Here is a 980-nt window from a genome sequence, read left to right as displayed (position 1 = left end):
GGGAGTAGTTTACCTTGTAGAGTCCATTCGCCTTGGTGCATGGTTGGGGTAAGGATGTCTTGGCAGATTTGGCATAAGAAGTCGCATTCATTCCGCAGTGTTTCGCAGTAAACCATAGTCCGGAAGGGCAGGGTCCTTATGGGGAGGACGGGGTCTTCCGATTTCTCTTGCCAGAGTGTAAGAACGTTAGGAAACATTTGCTGTAATGTTTCGTTGACGACCCGGGTCACTGCCTGTTGGGTATAGACTTCTAGCCAGGGCCGCAGCGGCGCTGTGGGGGGCAGTGGCGGTGCCTTGCCAAAGCTCAGCAGTTGCGGTAGTACATGGGCTGTGCGAATGAAGTGCATTTTGATGTGTGTGCGCTTGGCGCTAGCGGTGGACAGAACCAGCCCGCACAGGGTACACAGGTTCGAATCCCGCTTCTGGAACTGAGTCGCCAGTGCCGTCTGCGGCAAGGGCTGCCCCTCCAGCCTCGGCAGCTCATCAGATTCCACGTCCATCTCCGCCAGGTACGTCCGCAACTGCGACAATAATTGCACATCTTCCAAACGAACTAACTTGCGAATCGTGACAGAGTCCCACATCGTACCCGACACTCCAGCGTGCGAACCCATTCCAACACCCATCTGGCCACCCGCCATCTGCGGACCAGGAATTTGCGCACCAGGCACACACGTGTGCTTCGCCCGCAATCGCTGCACCGCCACGCCCGACACGCCACCTAACATGACCCGCTTCGACGACGGCAACCCTTCTGGCGCCGGATGCCGCTTCCGCGATGGCGACCCCTCAAACGGGAAACCGGCCGACTGGTACCCCAACGACTCCGGATTCGGCAATATGCGCACTTCTCCATGCGGAGACATACCGCCGAAGCCAGGCACCAGTATCGCTGGCCCTTGTCCTCCAGCACTTGGTGCTCCAGCACTTGGTGCTCCAGCACTTGGTCCTCCAGCACTTGGTCCTCCAGCACTTGGTCC

At 58.5% G+C, this 980-nt stretch overlaps 1 protein-coding gene across 1 annotated transcript; it reads left to right on the top strand.

The window, feature by feature from the left end:
- Positions 1–254: 254 nt before the first annotated feature.
- GNI_160100 (hypothetical protein) lies at positions 255–812 on the top strand (the record flags this gene model as incomplete). Its single annotated transcript, XM_011136323.1, has 3 exons — positions 255–310; positions 384–509; positions 602–812. Coding segments are annotated over 3 exons (393 nt in total), but the record flags the coding sequence as incomplete, so codon positions are not given.
- Positions 813–980: the final 168 nt, after the last annotated feature.

The sequence above is a fragment of the Gregarina niphandrodes genome (genome assembly GCF_000223845.1).
Source record: "Gregarina niphandrodes unplaced genomic scaffold scaffold00048, whole genome shotgun sequence".
NCBI classification, from domain to species: Eukaryota; Apicomplexa; class Conoidasida; order Eugregarinorida; family Gregarinidae; genus Gregarina; species Gregarina niphandrodes.
Note: the sequence above shows the minus strand (reverse complement) of the source record. Positions and strands in the feature narration are given on the sequence as shown.